General features: G+C 31.4%; 1 protein-coding gene across 2 annotated transcripts; it reads left to right on the top strand.

Annotated features, from left to right (window-relative positions):
* On the top strand, positions 1,737-5,631 carry LOC109329729 (ribulose bisphosphate carboxylase/oxygenase activase, chloroplastic). 2 transcript variants are annotated; one of them, XM_019563494.1, is made up of 8 exons: positions 1,771-1,789; positions 1,821-1,866; positions 3,019-3,338; positions 3,569-3,674; positions 3,769-3,854; positions 4,359-4,831; positions 4,985-5,289; positions 5,385-5,631. In XM_019563494.1, exons 2-7 carry the CDS (start codon positions 1,822-1,824, stop codon positions 5,272-5,274), a joined length of 1,320 nt encoding a protein of 439 aa, XP_019419039.1. In that variant the 5' UTR covers positions 1,771-1,789; position 1,821; the 3' UTR covers positions 5,275-5,289; positions 5,385-5,631. The 2 variants fall into 2 exon arrangements, with proteins under 2 accessions (XP_019419040.1, XP_019419039.1); XM_019563495.1 differs by having other exon boundaries at positions 1,737-1,866.

Genomic DNA, 25,108 nt, shown 5'->3' with positions numbered 1-25,108 from the left:
CTTATTATTCAAGATGTAATAACAAAATCCACTTCTTTTATTATACGTGTAAATTTTCCTAATGCTTTAATCCTCTATCCTAACATAAACTACCATATATGGAAAACTAAACAACACCTCAAATACAAGTATAATTAGATAAAGATTTGTTATTTTAAATGGTATCTCAAACCCTCATGGGAGTGAGACTTCTCTCCATTAATGAAGAGGCAAGTGTTATGTAAAAGTAAAGAAAATGCAACACACATTAACATTCATATCCCTTTTATTTAAAAGAGTAAATTACACTGACACCCCTGAGTTTTAGTGAAATTACACAAACCACCCCTCACTTTTCTACATTTACACAAACCTCCCCCTAGTTTTTATACTTTCATTACATTGATCACCCATGCATAAGAAATAAGTGTAATCTTTTAAACAAAAAATGTGATAAATGCAATTAAGTTAAACAAAACATGATATATTGTGTAGACAAGTCTAAATAATATACAAATCAATGTATCTTTATTATTTTTTGTTACAAAATGCATCAACAATTCTAAACTAAAGAAATATTATTTAAATCGTTCTTATAATATAGTGTAACGAACCAAAAATAATAAAGAAATATTGACTTATATATTATTTGGACTTGTATCCACTATATATCGTTTAACTTAATTGCATTTATCACATTTTTTGTTTAAAAGATTACATTTATTTCTTATGAAGGGGTGGTCAGTGTAATGAAAGTATAAAAATTAGGGGAGGTTTGTGTAGGTGTAAAAAGTGAGGGATAGTTTGTGTAATTTCACTAAAACTCAGGGGGTGCCAGTGTAATTTACTCTATTTAAAATAATATTACATTTTTACCCTTAAAATATAAAGGAAAAAGTCACTTGCCTCTCCAATACTCTTATCCTGGATAGTTGAATAAATGAAATATATCATATCAATTAAAAAATTAAACATTTATTATTTTTTATTTTTTGTTTTAATATTATTGATGAGAGACATTCATGACTTCATTTAAAAGAACATATCCTTGACCTTAAAAAGTACTACATTTAAAAGAACATATCCTTGACCTTAAAAAGTACTATTGCTGTTGTTGTTGGTTCTTTAAGTATTCTCTTATTCATAAGAAAACAGCAAAAAAACAATTAAACATACTATTATTCTTATATGTAAAATTATTCAGCACCTCAAATATAAATCTACTTGTCCTTAAAAATACTATTATTGTTATTGGTGGTTCTCAAAATGTATTCTCTTTTTCATAAGAAAACAATAATAACCAATCCTATCCAATTAGCATAAGATGTGATGAGTCTTCTAACATTGTGTGTGGTAATAAACTCTCCATAATAAGTGGAGCAAGAAATTGCTCAAATGATATCCTCAAGGCATAGGACTGAAGTGACTGATAACCTCGATTGAGATCTTCCCTAGTATACTGAGAGTCCAATAATGAAATATGAGGCGTAAAAATGAATTTTATAATTTTTTATTTAATAATAATTTTAAATTTGTACCGTTAAAAAAATATTTTTAATGATATTTATCATAATCTTCTTCTAATACTAGACCCTCATATAGCAGAGAGCATCTGGTTTCCTTGAAGTCACTATATGCGTGCCACGTGTTAAGCATGCAATCTTGATTGTGTGGATATTAAGGATTCTACCAACCAATTAGGATATGAATTTATGTGCACTCAACATGACAACTTCTATAAGTTCTCTATTCTAGTCATTTATGCTCCCCTCAGAGGTTTACACTGCATTGGCTTGAAGTGTTCCCTTTTCTTCTCTTCAACTCACTTGCAAGAACATTGCCATGGCTGCTTCACTTTCCACTGTTGCAGCTGTTAACAGAACTCCAGTATGATGTTTTCCTACTTTGTTAGACTTAGTCACTTGTCTAGTTACTATGTTTCTTAATGTCTTAAATTATTTCACATGCATGTTTGTTTATATAGGTCTCATAATCATAGAGGTGTATATGAATGATCACATACTACAAATAAAGTGGTCTAAATTTTGAGAAAATATGATTATACCCGAAAGTGTGAGAGTTTTTTTTTTTTTTTACTGAATCATTTATCATTTATTTTTAGTCATTATTGACTTTTAAATATAAGTAATACAAATGATTGAATCTTTATACTGACAGTACATAGATATTACACTACTAAATTATCAATAATTTTTTAACACCTATGCCACATCATATATTTAAGTGGAAGTCGATATTATCATAATCATATGTAAATAGAAATAAAGTATAGCATATGGTGAGATCAAAGAGGAATTATTCCCTCCTTCCAGAAGAAAAATTTTCTTGCTTCGCAAGTTTCATAATAACTTTTATGATGCAAAATTCACTTAGAGAATAGTCCTTTAAGTGTTTATAAGATTTTTTTTTTCCCAATATTAAATAGGTTGTTGCCACTGTGCTGGTATTAAGTGGTTTGATATGCATGCATAATATAGCACACCTAAAGTATTCTATAAATTAATAAATATGTTTATACCAAAATAAATAGAAACCGTTAGGATAATACAACTAAATTTATGTTAATAAAGATGTGTAGTTTTAATATGATTCAGTTAGTATTACACACTTCAAAAATTAATTTACATGTCTAAAATATGAAGCTAAAGTAAAAAAGAAACCCTCTCAAATTACAACTAGTGCTTTGTCTTATTTTCATAATTGATATAAAGTTAAATTGGTAACATGTGAAAAGTATCAAATGAAGAGTAGAAAAACTTTCAATATTTGGTTTTGTCTAAGACTCAGATCACATATTATAAGTAATGTTTTAAATCGTGGTTCCTGACTGTGATTTGGGTTGTGGTTTACTGTAATTGTAGTCATTGTGGCTGTTGTTATGCCTATTATGGCCATCAGGCCACAGCTGTATTATTGTTGTTATGCGTTGTGGCGGCACCGCAATATTACAGCTGCATGTGGTCCGCAATTTGAATCACTATGAACAGTAGTGTAAGACTACCTTTTGTGATATGGCAGCTGAACTTCAATGGCACTGGAGCTGGACCAGTTCCCAGCTCAAGCTTCTTTGGCAGCAACTTGAAGAAGGTTACCTCAAGACTACCCAACACAAAAGTTTCCTCTGGAAGCTTCAAAGTTGTTGCTGTTGAAGAGATTGACCCTAAAAAGCAAACTGACAATGATAGATGGAGGGGTCTTGCCTATGATGTTTCAGATGATCAGCAAGATATCACAAGAGGGAAGGGTATGGTTGATTCCCTTTTCCAAGCTCCTCAAGATGCTGGTACACACTATGCAGTCATGAACTCCTATGAGTACATCAGCACCGGGCTTCGCCAGTGAGTGAGACTTATTGAATTGGAAATCGATCTTTTCATGTGAATTTTTACGTGATCATAAAGAGATAGACAAATAACCTTAAACAGGGTTTGCGAATTTCGACAATGTCTCTCTCTTTACATGACATAAAGCTCACATGAGTGGATCCATTAGTATTTTCTTATGATTTAATTTGTTGATTTGATAAAAATGTTCCCTTTGATCTGAATTTGGTGATCATGTATTTTAGGTACAACTTGGATAACACCAAGGATGGGTTTTACATTGCCCCTGCCTTTATGGACAAGCTTGTTGTTCATGTCACCAAGAACTTTATGACCCTACCCAACATCAAGGTATGTATACAAAATTTATGCATAAACTACCATTAGATTTACACTTGATTAGTATAATAGATAGACACATTTAACACTATCATTAATTTTATAGGTTCCGCTCATTCTTGGTATTTGGGGAGGCAAGGGTCAAGGAAAATCTTTCCAATGTGAGCTTGTCTTTTCCAAGCTGGGAATCAAGTGAGTTCTTGCTATACATGCAACTCGTCCCTCCTAAATGATTTCCAATGACATGTTCCTACACAGACTTAAATTAGTGAATCTCATAGCTTAGAAATTCAACACTCAACAACTACTCTTTTCCAAAAGAAATTTCTATGTGCTATTAGAGAGGAAAAAATGGTCATGCTATATATCATTGTGTCACTCCTTAGTTATAGCATTTAAATTATTGTTAAAGTAAAGGTAGCAATGTCCCATATAATTGAGGCAATACACAATGATAGATGAAAGTATTTAAAGATTTCTCGTAACTTTTGACATTGTATCTACAACCATAATTGCAGCCATAATATGGCGGTTCGCAACCGCATGGTAATTGCAATTACTGTCCCATTTTCCTGCAATTGACAATAGTCTCGACTGCAATTTAAAACCACAATTTGTGATGTTGCAATTAAGATGACAAATATATGCTAAATAAGTTCTAATCCTTGTGTGTTGTGTTAACTAATTACATTACAGCCCCATCATGATGAGTGCTGGAGAGCTAGAAAGTGGAAATGCAGGAGAGCCTGCAAAACTGATCAGGCAGAGATACCGTGAGGCTGCTGATATAATCAGGAAGGGAAAGATGTGTGCTCTCTTCATCAATGATCTTGACGCAGGAGCCGGTCGTATGGGTGGAACCACACAATACACTGTGAACAACCAAATGGTTAATGCGACTCTCATGAACATTGCTGATAATCCTACAAATGTGCAGCTCCCTGGTATGTACAACAAAGAAGATAACCCCCGTGTTCCCATCGTTGTCACGGGTAACGATTTCTCAACATTGTATGCTCCTCTTATCCGTGACGGGCGTATGGAAAAGTTCTACTGGGCACCTACAAGGGATGACCGTATTGGTGTTTGCAAAGGAATTTTCCGCAGCGACAATGTCGCTGAGGATGACGTTGTCAAGATTGTTGACACCTTCCCTGGCCAATCCATTGGTAAGTAGTTAAGTACTAAGTACTGAGTTTCATGAACCATGTCAAAATCTTAAGCTTCAAGCCATACCAAGTACTTTGCTAGGAATTGAAAATATGTACAAGTACTAGAACAATAAGAGGGACTAATGTTATTCCATTTCATGTACTATGCAGATTTCTTTGGTGCACTCCGGGCCAGAGTTTACGACGACGAAGTGAGGAAGTGGATTGGTACTGTTGGTGTTGATGGCATTGGGAAAAGGCTTGTGAACTCAAAGGAAGGACCACCAACCTTTGAGCAGCCAAAGATGACATTGGAGACACTCTTAGGATATGGTAACATGCTTGTCCAAGAACAAGATAATGTGAAGAGAGTTCAATTGGCAGACAAGTACTTGAATGAGGCTGCTCTTGGTAATGCTAATGAAGATGCTATCAAAAGTGGATCTTTCTTCCAATCCTAAATGCCATAATTGGAGGTTTGTATCTAAGTTATTGATTCTCAAACTTGGAACAATTTTATTAGGCTCCACAAAACTTTGGTCTAAAATGTTGGTTTTTTTTTTATGTGCAGGCAAAGAAGCCTAACAAGTAAATATGTTGAAGTATGTACTGATCCAAATGTATCTAGATAAACATGTGATGATGGATGGCACCTGCTTATAGACATTCTAAGCATTCCATTATGTAGAAAGAAATTATGCTTAGTTTTGATATAATTGAATAATTTTGTTATCCTTTTCATATTGGATAGTTGTCCTCTGTAATTTTGAGTTAAATTGTGCACAATGTTAAGTTGAGTTTGGTGGCTTTGAGATTTCCCTTTCTGCCTATTCTGAGTGAGAGTTGGAGAAGTTGAATAAAAGTGAAAATTAAAGACCCAACAACACACACAGGGCCATAGAGGTTTTGGGTTAAGTTGTTTTAAATTGTGGTGATGTCGTCGTGATATTGCAGTTGCATCACTTTGAAACTATGATGTGACACTGAATCACAATAGTATAGGCATATCGAGTCGTGCAATCACAATAGATTGTGTCATTGTTGCATCAAGCTTCATCATATCGTACCACACTACATCAACTTAAAAAAAAATTAAATGCCAAAAAATTCACACGTGATGGCGACAATTTACAATACAATGCTTGCAATACTCACCGTCAAATTAACTTCTGTTATTTTTGAAGGTTTGGGCATGATGAATTTTTTTTAACATTTTGTGAAATGGAAACTTTTTTAATAAAGAGAATGTATCAAATTAAATCCTACTTAACTGAAGTGTCTCAGATCAATTAAGATAAGACTGATTCATGAAACAAAAACAAAAAAGTACAAGGGCTAATATAACACACCTAATTATACTCAAGGACTAATGAGTTCTCACCTATAATATGAGAATTCTTTCAATCATTCGTCTAAGTTTAGTTGCACAACGGAAGAAAGAAAGGAGAAATAAGAAGAAAATAATACCTCAATTTTATTACCTAACAAAACTAACTAAGACTATTTATAGAAAACTATTTAATAGACTCAAGTAAAAGAAAAGAAACTGGGCTAACCCAAATAGGATAAACGACTGAAAGATAAAAGAAGGCAACCATGGTTACTTGAGAAGGAAGGAAACCATGGAAGAAGAGAACTTAACACTCTCCTCAAGTTGGATGGTGCAGATTGCATAGACCCAACTTGGACAGAAAATTCTGGAAAGCTTTTGGAGGAAGTGGCTTGGTAAATGCGTATGCAAGCTGGTCTATTGATGGAATAGGAAGAAGGTGAACAATGCCACTTTGTATTTTCTCACGAACAACGTGACAATCAATCTCAATGTGTTTGGTTCGTTCGTGAAACACGAGGTTATGAGTCAAATAAATCGCAGAATGATTGTCACAGTAAACAGATGTTAGTTGAGGAAGAAGAATGTTGAGATAAGCAAAAGGATAATTAAGCCATTGAATTTCACAAACCAAACTCCCTACAGCCCTGTACTCAACTTTAGATGAAGATCTACTTACTATGTTCTATTTTTTCTGTTTTCCAAGAGATGATTGAGGAATCTAAAAATACACAGTAACCTGTTATGGATTTTCATGTGTCAAGGCATGATGCTCAATCTGAATCAGAAAATGTAGAAAGATTGAGTGTAGAATTTGAAGAAAATAGTATGCCTTGAGAAAGGGAATTTTTGAGATAGTGAAGAACTCTATATGCAACTTTGAGGTGAGTAGTGTGAGGATTGGACATGAACAAACTAAGTTATTGAACAACATATGATATGTCTAGTCTTGATATGGTAAGGTAAATTAATCGACCCACAAGTCGTCTATATAAAGTTGGGTTTGGTATAGGGGTGCCTCGATTTATTTATAATTTTGTTGTTGGGTCATAAGGAGTTTTGGCAAGCTTAGAAGCTAAGTTTCCAAAGTCTTCAAGGAGGGATAAGGTGTACTTTCGAGGCCCAAGAAGTACCTTAAATGGCCCAAGTCTTTGATCTTGTAAGATGTGTTAAGAACAGTTTTGAGATGGTTAATTTCAGAGAGATTTTTGCGTAAGAACCAAATCATCTACATAGACTAGAATGTCAGTAAAGGATGATGAAGAGGTTTTGGTGAAGAGGGTCTGATCAACACATGAATGTATGAAGCCTAAAGAGAGAAGCTTGGCTGAAAGAGTAGCGTGTCACTCACGATTTGCTTATTTTAAGCATAGAGAGACTTATGTAGCATGCACACTAGGGGAAAGGAGGAAGGTAGGAGACCATATGCAGGGTGCATGTATACCTCTTGGTGAAGATCACCATGTATAAAGGCATTGTTGATGTCAAGCTGCTCCAAAAACCATGATTGGCTGCTACAAGAGCTAGGATAACTCTCACAGTTGTGATTTTGACAACTAGTGAGAATGTGCCAAAGTAATCCATACCCTCCATTTAGTTGAAGCCCTTTGCCAGTAATCTGGCTTTGTATCTCTCAATGGTACAATCAGCATGATACTTGATCTTGTAAACCCACTTGCATCCAATAGGGGATTTGTTTTCTAGTAGGGGAACTAATGATCATGTATTATTGAGTTTGAGGGCTTCTAGTTCTTTGTGTATTGCTTCTTACCGACATGGAATTGATGATACTTGTTTGTAGGTTGAGGGTTCACGTGTTGTGGAGAAAGCAAGGAAAAATCCCCTATAAGAAGATGAGCAGATAGTATAGATGATATGTGAAGATAAATGATATAAGATACTTGTAGGAGAATAGGCTTATTGGTGTGTGAAGAGGCAAGGTTGCAATGGTAGTATTGTAAGTGAGAATGAGGTTTTCTTATCCTAATTGATTGTATAGTTTTGGGAGTGTTGGTAGTTGGTAAGTCTTGGGTAGGCTGTGGTGGTTGGGATAAAGCTGTAGGGGTGGAATATAGTTGTGGATGTGTTGGTTAAGTCTGTTTCTGGCATATCTTTGAAAGGAAATGGTCTTTATAAGACATTGTGTTTCTTGATATGAAGATTGTATGGGATTTAAGATCATATAGGATATGACCCTTGGTTCCTTCTTGAATGCCAAGAAAAATAGCCTTGATAGTTCTTGGCTGAAACTTAGTCCTATGGGCATGTAATGAGGAGGCATATGTTAAACACCCAAAGACTCTCAAGTTTTGGATTGGGGGAAGTTTATTGTATAAACAATAATAGGGTCTCTTTTGGTGCATCAAAGGTGTAGGAAGTCTGTTGATAAGGTAAACAACATGTTGGATGGCAAAGTTCCAAAGTTGAGGGGGTAAATGGGCTTGAAAGAATATAGGCCTTGCAACATTGATGAGGTGTTGATGTTTTCTCTCAACTATCCTATTCTGTTGAGGGGTTTTAACACAAGTTCTTTGGTGAATCATACCTTTAGAAGCTAAGTAGTCATTCATTAAGAACTCAACCTTATTGTCACTCCTCAAATACTTTAATTTTTTGTCAAACTGAGTATAAATGTAGGTCATAAAATTGATAAGGTGAGGTCTAGCTTCAGCCTTTGATTTTAAAAGGGTGACCTAAGTGAATCCAGTATGGTCATCAACTAAGGTCATAAAGTACTTATGAGCAAATAAAGAGGGAACAAAATATGGTCCCCAAATGTCAGCATTCAAAATATCAAAAGGATGCAAAGAATGAGATGTACTAATATTGAATGGAAGTTTCTTGTGTTTGGCCATATGGCATACATCACAAGGAGTAGGATTATGTTTAGCATTAACAAATGAAAATTGTTTTGCAAGATGTAGTAAGACAGAAGTAGATACATGTCTAATCTAAGGTGCCATAGGCAATTATTATGACTAGAATAAGCAGAAGCAGTGAAATTGTATCGCTTAATGATGTAGGGTTTGTCCTGTTGCAGTTTTAGTAAGAAGATTGATTTATGTTTTGATGACGACAAACATGAAGACAAACATGAAGACCAACATGAAGACCAACATGAAAACAAACTTGAAGATCATTCAACAAATAACATGTCGATGACTCAAGTGGTGACTTATTAGACTTAGGTTATAATTTTTTATTATCTTTTTAGAAGTCTAAGATGCTTGCCATAGATGTTGAGTCTAGGTTAGGTAAACCTAGGTGTGAGTCTCACACGACTTAATAAAGTAATTAATCCACTAAAATGAGATATCATCTAGAAATATATGATAATTAGGTTCATGCATTTGAATACATTGATTTTGTGCATTAAAGGTATTATATTTAGAAATCATGTATTGCATGAGCATATATCATATAGGTAGTTCACCATGCATTAACAAGTTCATTTTACATTGTTTAATCAATTATTAATAGTGTTAATCGATTAAAAGAATCACAGTTTCAACAGAAAACTGAAAAACTGAAAACTGTTATTTTCAACAACCCGTTAATCGATTAAATGGGTACTTAATTGACTAACTGGGACTTTAGACAGCTTTCTATTTAAACTAAAATCTCAGTATATGTTGCATAAGAATCCATACATGTTCACATCATTCTCTCTGCATATTTTTGAGTTACTCAATGTCATATCTAGAAGAAAATATTGCATGTTGCATTAGGAGAAAGATTAGATCATGCTAAGGCTTTAAGTTTCATATTCATATTGCATGTTCTTTGAAAATCCTTCTTGCATCATTCTTGTGTTTCTTGGAAATAAAAAATATAGTTTTTTTAATGATTGCATAATTTTAGAAACCTCATGCATGTACATTCATATTAGACTAGGAAGTCTTGTGAGTTCTTGCTTAGGTTTTAGTCTTTGATCTTTATTGTAAAATCCGAGTATTAAGTACTCATTCATAACTCAAAGCATTGAAATTCAAGGATTAGGAAAATCCTAGCTGCGGTTAGGTAATGTGTTCTTCACAAAGACTTGGAGGTCTTGGGATAAAGAGTGATACCTTCCTTGGCTAGGGCAGAATCGTGGTAAGAAATGTTTTCTTGGGAGGCGATTTTAGGAAAGGTCAAACCAAAGGTGACTAAGTTCTTTGGGTTCCAAGAAAGGAGCGTTCGAGTCTTGTAATTGGAAGCATTTATGTATGATACATTGTTTTCTATAGTGAAGAAGAAAATCTCCCAAGATCAGAAGGGGAGGCCTGGATGTAGTTTTGTAGTGGACCTCAAAATGAACTAGGATAAAATCCTTGCACAATCTTTTCTATCCCTTTCTCTTTTACATTTCAAGATGTAATATTGCATGATATAACATGATAGTTTGTATACTGGTTTTGTGCTATAACTAGTTTAATTCTGTGTAAAAATATTTGTTGTATGATTGCCTGATTTCTCATAACCTTCCGTGCAAAAGAGTTGTTAAACAAGATTTTATGCATTCATTTTTTTACTGTGTTTAATTGATTATGAACAATGCTTACTCAATTAACTGGGCATTTTTCAGCAAGTGAGCAAAAACCCAAAAAGCGGAACTTGAGCTCCGCCACACCTATTCAACCCCCCCTTCTAGGTGTATTCTGTCACTGATATCTAACACCAAGTGAATCCAATATGGTCATCAACTAAGGTCATAAAGTGCTTATGAGCAAATAAAGAGGGAACAAAATATGATCCTCAAATGTCAGCATGCAAAATATCAAAAGGATGCAAAGAATGAGATGTACTAATATTGAATGGAAGTTTCTTGTGTTTGGCCATATGGCATACATCACAAGGAGTAGGATTATGTTTAGCATTAACAAATGAATATTGTTTTGCAAGATGTAGCAAGACAAAAGTAGATACATGTCTAATCTAAGGTGCCATAGGCAATTATTATGACTAGAATAAGCAGAAGCAGTGAAATTGTATCGCTTAATGATGTAGGGTTTGTTGTGTTGCAGTTTTAGTAAGAAGATTGATCTATGTTTTGATGAAGACCAACATTAAGACAAGCTTGAAGATCGTTAAAAAATGAATGCATTTGATACTCAGAATCAACAAATCCATTTTGAACTTCATCGTCTCTCTTATAAGCTTAGTAGCATGGACGTTGATGAAGACAATTCTGAGCATGGATCTTAGACTTTATCTGTTGTTAGGATTTTCTGGTTGTAATGTTAATTTCTCCTGGTTTCGGACAAATTTCTATTATGTTGCTTGTATTGTTGTTTGCATTGTTAATGGTTGAACATCTTTTTACTTTTATGATATTGCTCAAATTCCGTTATATCTTGATATCCATATTATTATATGTTATATATATATATCCTATTGCATGTATGCTATATATATTGCGTTGGACTCTTGGCTTTTCTACTTTTTGATGAAGTCAAAATGGGGAGAAAAGTTAGGAGAGTGTATTTTATGTTTAAAACATTTCAGGCACATAACTCCAAATGAAAGGGGAGCATACAAGATAGGGGGAGCATACTCAAGACAAGTCAATAATATCACAAAATATGCTACTCTCAGAAAACTACACTGTTAAAAAGATATTGGTTTGTCATCATCAAAAAGGGGGAGATTGTGAAGAATATCTTTGCTCCTGACCTTGGCACAGTTTTGATGAAGACACCAACATCACCAAAAAGAAGAAAAGTAAGAATACTTATGAAGACAATGAAGATTCAAGCTTCAAGATATTCAAGACTTTTAGTCTAAGTCTAAAATAGGTACTTCTATCTTATACTCTTGATTATACAATAGTAGTAATGCTCAAACTATTTTTAAAAGAAAATTGAAACACTTTAAAATACTTAAAACAATTTTCAAAAATAGTGTGTAATGGGTTACTTCATCTAAGTAACATGTTACGAGTGTGAGAAAAGAGCTATCCAACTTAAAACTGATGAGAGTAATCCATTACTGTCTTTGAGTAATAGATTACCAGTATTATTAAAATTGAGTAACCGATTACTTAACTTGTTGTAATCGATTACTCTAATTCAAAAATAAATGATCAATGAACAGAACATTTGAGTAATTGATTACTCAATACTGTAATCGATTACTGAGAGTTGTTGCATCAGATTTTCAAATTCAAAGTGAATGAGTTTCAACCCAAAAGACATGTTTTCATTCCAATAAATTCCTACCCTTTCAAAGAGACAGTTTGGCTGATTGGAAAGCCTATATAAAGGCATTAAAACTCATAATCACCACACACAACTTTCATACAACTCTCACACGATTCTGAAAAATTCTTTCACTATTTTTCTGCACTTTTGTACTAAATTCTTAAACTTTCAAAAGAGAATTTTTCAGAGTTACTTGAAGTAATTGTTTCAAAGTTTTACAAACCTATTGAGCAATACTACTTAGTATACAAGAGAGTTATTGGATTGCAAGTGATGTTACATTTCATACTTGTAAAGGCAATCCAAGCCACTGTTGTAATTCTTCATTCATTGTAAATACTTTCTTTCATGGGGTGTGATAAAAAAGGGGATAGAGTTACTTGGAAAAGTGTTTTCCAAGGTGATAAGTATTAGTGAGTGTGTAAGGTACATAGAAATCTCGGGGTGAGATATTGTAATTATAACTCATAATATTTAGTGGAAAATCTCTTGTGCTGCAAGAGTACTGGACGTAGCCTTCAGTGGACAAGAAGGTTAACCAGTTTAAAATTCTGGTGTACTCTCTTCTCTCTTTATTTCTTCAATTATTTACTTGTTATTTTCTGCAAATTATTTTCGCTGCTCTTAACTCTTGATACTACAGAAAAAAGTGGTCATAATTTTTTAAGTCAACTAATTCACCCCCTCTTAGTTGCAATCTCAGTCTTATAGTGGAAAACCCATGCTAATATTGGCCATTTTAGGTTTGTTGACTTGATAGCCAGGAAGGTATCCATATTTAAAGAAACATGTATCAATGGTATGGTTAGTTCTTTGATAAAAGTTGCAAAATTTGTTATCTTCACCTCTGCTAGAACCATTTGGTTTGAAACCCCTTCCTTTTTTTATGCAGCTATCTCTTCCTCTAAAATTGGAGGTGGGTGTTCTAAGATGGGATTCTTGTTTTGTATTGCTAGACAAGGCCCTATTTTTAGGTCCTAGACTAGGGATGATGGGTAAATTGAATTGTCTTTCTTGTTGAATTAATATGGAGTAGGTCTTAGTTATATTTGGGAGGGGATAAAGAAGTATTATTTGGAATCTGACCTGAGCATATTGCTCATTTAGTCCCTTTAAGAACCTAATCACATAACTTTGATCTCTATAGGTTTTCATGCACTGATTCAGTCCATAAGAACAAGGGGTAGGCCTTACAATTGGGTACGGGCATGAATGTGTCAGTCTATTCCCGTTTAGTCTTTAATTGAGTAAAAAATTATGAAATGATAAGGGTGCCTTGATTCAAACGATATAGTTCATTCAGTAATTCTCCAATTTTGAAGACATCTCCTTGTGAGAATCTCGCATGCAAGTCTCTCCATGAATCAGCAGCTGAGTTAAACCATAGGCTGGATTTGACAATGGATTCTTCCACCTAGTGTTGAATCCATGAAAGGATTGTATTGTTACACATTTACCATGAGCAACACATATGATTAGTTGGTTCTGGTTTCATCAGGCTTTCATCGATGAATCCAAGCTTATTCTTGAACTCAAGAACCACCTTCATAGCATGAGCCCAAGAATAATAATTGGTTCCATTCATTAATGGTGTTACTAAAATGAGTGTAGGGTTCTCATTCTGATGAAGGTAGTAAGGGTTGTTATTTTGGTCAATTGGAAAATTTTGGTTTACCATTGAAAAAAGTTTCAAGAACATAAGTAGAGGTAATAAGAGAGAACAAGATGGAAGATGAATCAGAGCACTAGTGCTATGATACCATCTTAGTTTAGTTGCACAACATAAGAAATTGATACCTCAGTTTTATTACTTCATTATGAACTATAACCAGAGAGTTTTGAGAAGATGACCAAAATGAAAATTAGTTAATTACCTAACAAAACTAAGACTATTTATAGAAAACTATCTAACAGACTCAAGTAAAAGAAAACGGAGTGGGCTAAAACAAAAAGGCCCAACAGAGATTGAATAATAAAGAAAATAAAAAATCCAATGCAAGCCCAAATAGGATATTATCTCCTTCCAAGCATATTATCTTCCGGAAACATCTCCTTTATAAATGCAAGCAAGTCAGTGAAACTCTTATCAGCTCATCCATTAACATATGTCAAGTTACACAACCTTGACACCACTGCCAATCTTGTGAATTTTGTACAACCATTATATAATGGTTTCTCAGCATCACTTATCAACCGCTGAAACATCTTAGGACAATCCTGAAGATCCTCTTCGACAATGTTTGTCATTTCCTCAAAATTATCGTCTTCACATGTATTTGTGTAGTTTTCTTTCATATGCATCTCATCATCACAATCCACAACGTCTCTCTTCTCATCATGTCTTGTCGAACATGTGTAACTTTGATCAATACCATAACACACTAAATGAACTTTTAATTCATTTGGAGTAATTCGGTTTGAGTAATAACATCTTAAGCAAAGACATACAAATCTATTAGGATTTTCAACATTTTCAATTGCAAACCTAAGAATTGATTTCACTCCTTCCTCATACTCCTTCGTCAATCGATTGACACTCATCCATTTTGATCCATTTTCTATTAACAAGAAAATATAATGAGAATAAATCTATAAAGCTAAAGCTTGGAGTTAAGCTCATCAAGGAGAGCAAATACATTATTATATAAGCTAAATGAGTGAAATCACTTTCACTCATTTATAAGAAAAATATTTATAACTCAATACAAACTAAATATAATGTAATTAAAAAGGCAAATCGGTGAAGGAAAACTCACTTTCAAGCTAAATATAAGGAAAACTCACTTTCAATTTGGTATTGAATGCGTGAATGATGATTTTGAGGTTAAACGAGTGAAGGATTTTTGAAATTAGTGAAGAAGGATTTTCGAAATCGGTGAAGAAGAATTTTCATGTTGAATGATGATGAGGTTGAGTGATTTTCGAGGTCATTTTGAGAGTGCGGGAACGATTTTTAGAGTCTGATAGTATCTTCAATAACGCATAATGAAGATAACGATGTCAATGATATCTAATCAACAACGCCACCTACAAATAGCGCTTTGGAAGAACTCCCCATTTAAATATAAAGAAGGTAAGTATTCAGCAATGCTTTTCTACGAATGCGATGTTTAATTAAACGTAATCAACATCACATTGTTAAAAAATGTTGTTGTGTAGGTATAACAACTGTGCATTCATAAAAAAACGTTGTTGAAGACCATTATTCCTAATTCTATACAATTAAGCACACAATAGAAAATAACCTAAATGCATACAGAAACACCAAATCACAACTATATGAACACAACTGAATTTCAACTGAATTTGTATATTGAACATTAATTATATTGTAATGTTACATAAACATATATTACATACACCAAATTATATATATTACATTGAACATTAATTGAATTCTCTAAGCTACAATCTGTGCAAAAATCTACTATACTTATTTGCCAACAAAACTAAGTATAACCAATGTTCTCTAATCTGGTTGACTTGGCCATTTGTATATGATTTGCCAACAAATTTGATTTCATTAGTTGGCCATTGTTGAATGATCTCCTTCATGAATTTCAGCATGTAATAGCCACAATCTACCTCGTTTATTTGGCAAGGGGTATATAATTAAAATGAAGTAAACATATAAGTATAACCTTAGTTGAAATATGAATACACTATATATATAATTGTTTGAGAAGATTTGTGTCAATACCTTTATATGAGTCCACTTGATTTTGTGTTGTAGTATTGTTTTTCTAGAACAATTACAGCTTGTGTAAAGTTTTACCGTACTAAACAATAGAAAATGTACTTAATTACGAAACAACTAGGAAAGTAAAAGTGTAACTAAAAGTTTAAATGAGCAGTCCACTTACTTAGAAAACAATTCTTTCATAGCGGGATACTTTTCCGGATCACCATGTGTCAATGAGTCAAAGTAGTATATTTCTTCATTAGCCCAATTGATGGCAACCAAAAGTCAATGATGCCTAACAAAACAAATGTACATGGTTAGGAAATGTTAAGCACAACAAACATACTAAAGACAAAAAAAATATTCCCCCGGTATTAAAAGGTGCAAGAAATAAATGTGCATTTTATTTATGAATGAGGAGAGTATCTGCAATTTGTTTTGTTTGTTTCCCAATCTTAATTTTGTCAGTCGACACCAAAGCGAAAACATGTGGAGATATGAACATCAGATTTTTCTTATTTACCGAAACAAAATTTTCATACAAGTACCTAATATATACAACACAAATGTTAGTTAATTATAGCAGACCACCATGTAAAAGTGAGAAGTTAAGAAAACATAATTTACCTCATATATACACATCTCTGGTAGATGGCATCGAGCTCACATCCCCAAAGATGGCTTAGTCTTTTGGTTGATACTCGGGTGAAATGTACATTTTTCTGAAATATTCAATAAAAACATATTAATTATAGATCAATATATATAATGAGTGAGAATCAGATGAAAAATCATACCTTAGAAGGAATTACTTGTACAAGTTCTACTAGCAAAGCCACAAAAGTGTCTATAGCCCCTCCAGCTGTGAAGATATCCTCATCGAGAGGAATTGGTAGCAACGCATCATCATCGATTATAACATCAATCGAGACTTTCACATGATGGTGTGAGATACGTGCATTATGCAGCATAACATCAGTCGACTTGTGCACTTTCCCAACACCCACTACTCGGCTAATTTGGGTATCCAGGAAAAGTTTGCAAGAATTGACTCTCTGTATGTTAGTTAAAATATGTAATTAGTTTACGACTATAAACTAAATGGAAAATAAATTAAAATAAGTTAACTAAATTACCTCAGGAATGGGAATAAGAATGTGAATGTTGAAAGGTGGAGGTGTGTAACTCTCATTGATGGTTGAAAGAATAACGTCAACATCACTAGCTAGTCGTTGCCACTCAGCTTCCTTCACCTTAATTGATTGCTTAAATTCATTGAATCGTTGCATGAGGCCATCCAATTGATTTTGAACCTCACTCATTTGGGTTTTGGTTGCACGCTTTGGATGATGTACAAATATTTGCTGGTTAACCCCAAATCTTGCACCTCGGATACGGCCATGGTAGATAGGTAGTCATAGTGCCTTATCATGTATTGTGCGACTATCCGACTGTGCCTCCTTTTCTTTTAGGGCAACCTGACAAATCAAGAAAAAACAGAATGTTAATTAATCACATTTTGATAAATAAAGTATGGAAATTAAGTATAATTAAAAAATTAGCACTTACAGTATGTGTTGCCGCTTCTTGAACTTGCTCATTGTCGATGGCACCATCCTTGTTCTTATGGGCATCCACCATTGAACATCGAGTTCTACTCCATGTGGATTCATATGTGTATCGCTTTTGTTGTCCAACTGCCAAAACATAGTCAATAATAATATAATTAGATATATATGCATACAAAACATAAACAATAATGTGCTTACAAATTGACAATACTTACAATTTTTTCCTCGATTCCTCTATACCCCACTCGAGAAGCTTGGCATGGATACAAAGGCTTAGATGTCCTCTTGCAGTTTTCATTACTTAATTTTTGAAAAAACAAACAACATTAACATCAACAATCATATGTATTTATATACAAAAGCATATATAAGAATAAAGTCAATACAAAGAATATGATTTTACCAAGAAAGACTCGTTTTGTGTGTGTAGGGTGACAAAAGTCTTCCAATCCTCTTCCTCAATGACATTTGCATATTTTGTAGGAGGTTTTAGTTTGACATTGCGATCAGCATATCTGAGTAATTTTCCGGGATCAGTTCAGAATTGTCAGAGAGTCTTGCCAGCCGATTTAAGGATATAATCCTTATGCTCCTTACCAACATCAAAAGTAGACTGAAATAAAAACACATATACATTAATTATATTACATGCAAACACATGCATATACGTACATTGCATGAAAACACATATACATACATTGCATGAAAACACAAAAAACACACAAACTGAATAATAAACTTACTGTTATTTCATTCCAAATATGCTCTTTCACGATATTTCCTACATCAGTCCATTTGTTGAATGTTAGCTTCACATTTTACCTAATCACAACCCTAATGTAGCTTACCAATCATTTGTCACCCTTCGAGTTTAATGGTTATCCTTTTGCGTTTCATTGAACTTCTATCTTCACATCATTACTTCTTGCCTCAATGACATTCTTCATGAAAGTCATTCCACATGGAGTTCATTTTTTAGCAACGATTTGCTTGTCTTGTGGATTCGGTGTAGCTTCGTCACCACTGTGAGAACCATGATCACACTTTGGGAAGTCATTGATGAGTTTTTTTATGTTTCTGAGTGTATTAAGGTTTATGAGAGTATGAGAGTTTGTTGAGAGTATGAGATTTCTTTTCGACTAAGTTTGAGAGCATAGAGGGAATTGATCCATCTTTTAGATATTTAAACTGTAATGACAATTCAACAGCGCTTGCTGCAGATAGTGTTGTTAATAAGACCTCTTCAACATCGCATATTAACGGCAGCGCTGTTGTATTGACCTCTTCAATATCGCTTCTTAATGGTTGTGTTGTTGTTGTGAATCTAGTTGTTTACTACTCATTTTCATGAACACATCAACAACACTTCCTGGTTGATGCACTGTTGAATAGAATCTAATTGAAAACACTATCTCAATTATGCGTTGTTGAATAAAATCTAATTGATATAACACTATCATAATTATGCGTTGTTAAATTGAACTCATTTTCTAAATTTACAGCGTATTCGTAATTATGGGTTGTTGAATAAAATCTAAGTGACAACACTATCTTAATTATGCGTTGTTAAACTGAACTCATTTTCTAAATTTACAGCGTATTTGTAATTATGCGTTGTTAAATTAATATTTTATAGTACGAGTCAAAATATATACAACATGAAAATACATTAATTAACATGAAGTTGTCATGAAGTAAATTACCATATTATTGTGTTTATTGATATGAAACTGCACAAATATTAGACAATAAGTTTTGTTAATTTGTTTTTTTTTTGTTTATTAAGTTTTGTTAATTTGTTTTTTCTGTTTATTAATACGGAACTGCAAAAACATTAAAGAAAATAATCATTCAAATAAATAACAAAAAAATAGAAATTAACATCCAAAATAATTGTTAATTCTTCATTCGAAAAGGTAAAATACATTATAATGAACTAAATGATTTGGTAGATTACAATGAACCAAATGAAGCAAATTAATTAACTAAATGATTTGGTAGATTACAATGAACCGGGTGAATAAAATTAATGAACTAAATGATTTGGTAGATTACAATGAACTGGATGAAGAAAATCAATGAACTAAATAATTAGTAAATTAATTCTTCATCTCATGCAAATCTTGTATAATAGTCACTTTCCTTCTGAAATCTAGGCCCTTTTGGAAAATCAAAAGATGTTGAGATTTGTTGTGTGCTCTCTTGTTGGTTACTTTGTATTTTCTTTCTCCTATCTTCATAAACATACTCCTATAGAAACACATATTCTTACTGATGAAATAGAACATGAAGTGAACCACAATATTTATATATGAGTAATCATTAATATTTCAACAAACGAAGAGACGCATAACCACTCAACCATTAATATTTTAACAAACGAAGAAACGCATAACCACTCAATCATTAATATCTCTGACACTTAAAAAGTCGTATAAAATCAACAACGCATACTTAAGAAAGCGTTGTTACTGTGTCATCTGTAACATCGCTTTTTTATTGATGCGCTGTGAAATTGATTAACATTAACAACATTTTCTATCAAATACGTTGTTAAACATAACTCATTCAAGTCAGCACTAACATTACTGATGTTCAATAGCGATGTGTCAAGAATGCACTGTTGAAGTTATATACATTGACATCACTTACTTTAGTATGCATTGTTGATGTTCTTCTGCCTCGTTTTTAACAACGTCGTTCTAAATTGCATTGTTGAATGGTCATTGTTAATTACGATATTTGGCGTAGTGTTAGTCATTGTGGTTGCTCTAAAAATAGAGAAAAAATATATGAGCTCACACTATATAAATTTTATATACGATCATTATATCATTCATCATTCATTTTTATCTCTTATTGATTTTTCAATAAAAGTAATCCAAATGAATTATAGATGACAATGACAATGTCTAAATACTTACACTGATAGTATACACTCTTAATAAAATGAATCTCTTTAGTTTTTTATTAATGAGGAAATAAGACAACAAATATTATATTTGCTAGTTGATGGTTATGATATGTATTTGCTTGTCATCAACTTGATATTCATTTTAAACTTGACTCTTTATTTAGATTGGTAAATTTGGTTCATGAAGTAAATAAGATGAATTTGAGTTAAAAATTAAGCTAATTAAATAATCAAGTCAAACTTAATTCAAGTGAAGAAGTTGAATTAAATAGTTCAGGAATTTCATTCGAATCAAATTCGAATTGGAAAAATATATCGTTTCGAATTCAAGTTTTAAGCTAAATAAATCCTCATCAAGCTAGATTCTGGTTAGACTTGATTCAACTTATTTCCAACTCTCCCTATATTTGTTTTGGTATATTGGAATAGATTAGATTTTGAGTGTGGTTCCAAGTTATAGGTTGTTTATCTTTCAATGCCTTGTTTAAAAAAAAGTGTAATATATATGTACTGATAGTGTAAAGATATACACACAGTAATGCATCAACTACCATTTATTTATATTGTTTTTACCTAGAAGTTAATGATGAATGAAAATTAACGGTGAATGATGCAGTAATAGTGTAAAAAATTCTTATATTGTCAATACATACATCCTTTTCTCTTTAAAAAATGAATTTAAGCATATAAGTTTTATTTCTACAGGGTAGAAAATTTGTTCTTTTTTTACAAAATAAATTGTTTATGTTATTAATATTCCGATTATTCTTTACATGTTGTAAATATTTTTTTACTGTTTATAATCTATTATAGTTTTGTTATAAACAATATAATAAATTTTATAAATTTTCATGACAGAGGCTAAATACAAATTAAGATTGTTTATGGAATTCAGATATTATCATGGAATAAAATTGTTGATCAATCTAATCATATATGTGATAAAATGAAATTAACATATTTCAGTCATTTCCCATTTTATAAAATTATATATAAGTCAGCACAAATGTGAACGTAAACAAACAAAAATAGTGAAAGAGAAGTTGTCTGTATTGGAGATGCTGATGTCATGAAGATAAGATGGAAAAATTAAAAATGAAAAATAATTCTCTACAAAATAATCATAAGCTCTACAAAAGTCAGCACAAATAGTAACTACAAACAAAAATTATTTTTGTTAAAATTGTTTCATACCCGTTGGTTCAACCATAAACTGGTAAATCGATCTCAATATCAATACGGTATAATAATTATACTGATAATGCAATTATACTGGTCAAAATCGGTCATACCAGCCGGTTTTCAATTGAATTGTACCGATCATATCGGCCAATTTTTATTTAAAATTACTTTTTTAATGGAAATAATTTAATTTTGATGAGATTAATAACACTGACAAAAATAGTGAAAGTGAAGATGTCTGTACCGGAGATGCTGATGTCATTTGCCATTATTTGAACTTTTTTCTTCCGTTAAAAAAGCTTAAATAAAAAAAAACTTAATCAAAATTAAATTATATATCTAAGATGTACTAAACATGTGATATGTCTAACTCTTTTCTTATATAGTATTAATAAAATAGAATGAATAAAAGTACACTCAATGTCAAACAAACTCCTTTTTCCTAATAATATGTATAACTCTTCTTTATCTAACCTATTTTCTTTCTCCAGATAACAACTTTATATATATAATTATTTTTTATTTAACTAAAATGTATTCCTTTCGATGTCAAATTCAATGGTAGATGAAATATTTTTGTTCTCCAAAATCTTGCAATTTGCATGTTGGTTAGTTTCAAATCAATCATCTTGGACATGGTCTACCAACAATATATGTTGACCTATTGAATAATAAGTGGAACCTATAAATAAATCAAGCTTAAAATTTTGAGTTTTAAAAAAAAAAGCTTATTTATTCTATCAGATTGGCATATTTGTTGAATATATAATAGCAATACTTTATTATACTTATATAATTTACTAACTTAATACTTTATATATAATGCGCTTCTATTTACTATTCAACAAAAAAAACTCTTGCCACATTAGCAATAGACACATGTCAATATCAACTCTTGCCACATTAGCGAGGACACATGTCAATACCTTATGCAAAATTTTCCTCTAAAAAGTTCTCTACTTCTTATTGTGCAACCTCATTATCTTGTTTTTACTATTTATTTTAATTTAACATAATAGCTCATTATCTTTCTCTCACATTTTTTTCTATTCTTCTATATCTTTCTTTAACATTTTATTCTAAAGCATAAAATCATCTCTCTACTTTTTACTCCCTCATTTCATCACTTTTCTTATCTTCCTCCAATTTTTTATCTTCTTGGTTCTTATTCTTCTTCCATTTTATTTCATTTCACCATTGATATCTCTTATTGGTGATTCACCCTTGAATCATTATTGTAAGTTAGTTTTTTATATATTTGTGTATCTAATATTTTGTTTGTAGAATTTTCTACTAAAAGTAATCATTATTTTAACAAAGAGCATATGAATTGTTTTTACCAATATAATTGTTGAAAATGGCATATGGATTGTCTATATCAGGTTGCAATATAATTTTTTATCTTCTTGGTTCGTATTTTTCTTCCATTTCATTTCATTTCACCCTTGATGTCTCTTATTGTTGGTTCATATTTGAAGCATTGTTGTAACTTAGTTTTCTATATATTTGTGTATCTAATATTTTGTTTGTAGAATTTTCTACTAAAAGTAATCATTATTTTAACAAAGAGCATATGGATTGTCTTTATCAGGTTGTAATATAATTGTTGAAAATGGCGTCGACAATGATAGATGATGCAGAGGAAGAAAAAAGGTAATAGCCCATGGCAATTTGGTATTTTGATTATTTTTCTTTCAATTTGTAAATAAATAATTGTTTAAAAATAAACACTAGAGAAAGTATTATATGTTTTTTTTTACCTAAACTAGAGCAAGAAATTGTATGTTTTTAATAGTCATTTTGATATTATTTTGATACATTTTGTGATAATATCATTTTCCCCGTGTTTAATGTCATTTTGTGGTGTATAAAAATTTGTATTTTGATTTAAGATTATATTTTTATTATATAGTTTAGTTTGTATTATAGTGTACTTAAGACTTTCAATTTGATCCACTGGAAAATTGATTCAAGATCACAACTGTAATTGAATCAATATTCTAAGATGGAAAGTTATGCAATTTAAGGTATGTTATTATTTGCATTTATTCGAGGAGAGAGATTTTATGCCTTGTGCAAATTTGCTTAATTAATATTTTCACTACGTTATGAAACATTTATTGGTCAATCATTACAAAATGTTATATAATATTAAAGTGCAATCATTATAATATTTGAATTGCAACAGTGTAATAATATATTTTCATAAAATTCAAAATATAAAAAAAAAATTGTAACCGTAGAATTTTAACCATCAATATGTAGTTGTTACATTATATAATATTAAAGTACAATCATTATATAACGATATATAATATAAAGTACAATCATTATAATATATGAATTGTAACAGTGTAATAATATATTTTCATAAAATTTGAATTGTAAAAAATACTTGTAACCGTACAATTGTAACAAATTATTTTTGATTCCTTAATTTTAGACATTGTTCATTATAGATATAAATTTATAATCAATATTTTCTTGATTAATATTTTTATTACGTTATGAAAAATTTCTTGTTCATGTATGTTATTTTAAAATTTATTTAATTAATATTTTCACTATAATATGAAACATTTATTGACTATGTACGTTATTTTAAAATTTATTTAATATAAAATCAATAAAACGTTTAGCAAATTAACTTCTTTCATACACACAGTTACAATTTAGCCATTACATTAAGAAACATTAATATGCAGTTGTTACATTATATAATATTAAAGTACAATCATTATATAACGATATATAATATAAAAGTACAATCATTATTTCTGATTCCTTAACTTTAGATCATGTTCATTATAAATATAAATTTATTATCATTTATTGTTAAATTATATAATAAGTAATATGAAATATTTATAAATCATAAAAAATAGGTATTCCTTAATGTTAGAACTCATTATGAACATATTTTGTTTATAGTTTAGATTTGATTCTAATATTGCAATGTATAAATCATAACAAATATGTATTCCTTAATGTTAGAACTCATTATGAACATATTTTGTTTATAATTTAGATTTGATTCTAATATTGCAATGTTACTGTTGTAGTATTCAAATAGTATAAATAAGAAATATAATAAAAAAGAATAATAATAATTTTCTATTATTTATATTTGTTTGTAGTTATTAAGATTAGTAACAATAGTAACAATTTCTGAATTTTATTTGTTTGTAGTTATTTTAGAGTCAAATAATAATAATACGTTTTTTGAAATTAATCTTATTTTATAGTCAAATAATAATGAGTTATAAATTTATTGTTGACTTCTAAATTAATATGATAATTATGTGTTGCTCAATACATTATGAGGTCTCATGTCCTTCATCTTCATACAGAACAATATAAAGTATAACAATGTATTTTTCTATCTCTTTCCTGCAGGTAAAATCAACCACAAAAAATAGAATAATAATCTTAGG

Source organism: Lupinus angustifolius, chromosome LG16 (genome assembly GCF_001865875.1).
Source record: "Lupinus angustifolius cultivar Tanjil chromosome LG16, LupAngTanjil_v1.0, whole genome shotgun sequence".
Taxonomy (NCBI): Eukaryota; Viridiplantae; Streptophyta; class Magnoliopsida; order Fabales; family Fabaceae; genus Lupinus; species Lupinus angustifolius.
This window is presented reverse-complemented; position numbering and strand designations above follow the sequence as displayed.